This window comes from Eimeria mitis, genomic scaffold (genome assembly GCF_000499745.2).
Source record: "Eimeria mitis Houghton genomic scaffold, Emh_scaff900, whole genome shotgun sequence".
Classification (NCBI taxonomy): domain Eukaryota; phylum Apicomplexa; class Conoidasida; order Eucoccidiorida; family Eimeriidae; genus Eimeria; species Eimeria mitis.
In genome coordinates, this window is record NW_013576622.1 from 13,742 (window position 1) to 13,993 (window position 252).

A 252-nucleotide genomic window follows, 5' to 3' on the forward strand; every position below is an offset into this window, starting at 1 on the left:
GTTGCTGCTGCTGCTGCTGCTGCTGCTGCTGCTGCGGCCTTAACACCTCATCGGCGGCCGGTGAGGGGCCCAGCAGCGGCGCGTCAAAGGCCTGGGGGCCCCCCATGGAGGTTGGAGTTCAGGGGGCCCTTGTAGGCTGCTGCTGCTGCTGCTGTTGCTGCTGTTGCTGTTGCTGCTGCTGCTGCTCCTGATCCTGCTGCAGCAGCAGCTGCTGCTGCTGCTGCAGGAAGAATACACTGATTAAAGGATAAA

General features: G+C 62.3%; 1 protein-coding gene across 1 annotated transcript in view; it reads right to left on the reverse strand.

Annotated features, from left to right (window-relative positions):
• Positions 1-106, reverse strand: part of EMH_0024960 (uncharacterized protein) — a gene marked incomplete at both ends in the record, with an annotated part of 12,942 nt that extends 12,836 nt beyond the window's left edge. Inside the window, one exon of the mRNA XM_013502377.1 lies at positions 1-106. Within this exon, the coding sequence (XP_013357831.1) occupies positions 1-106 (106 nt within the window).
• Between the last annotated feature and the right edge of the window lie 146 nt (positions 107-252).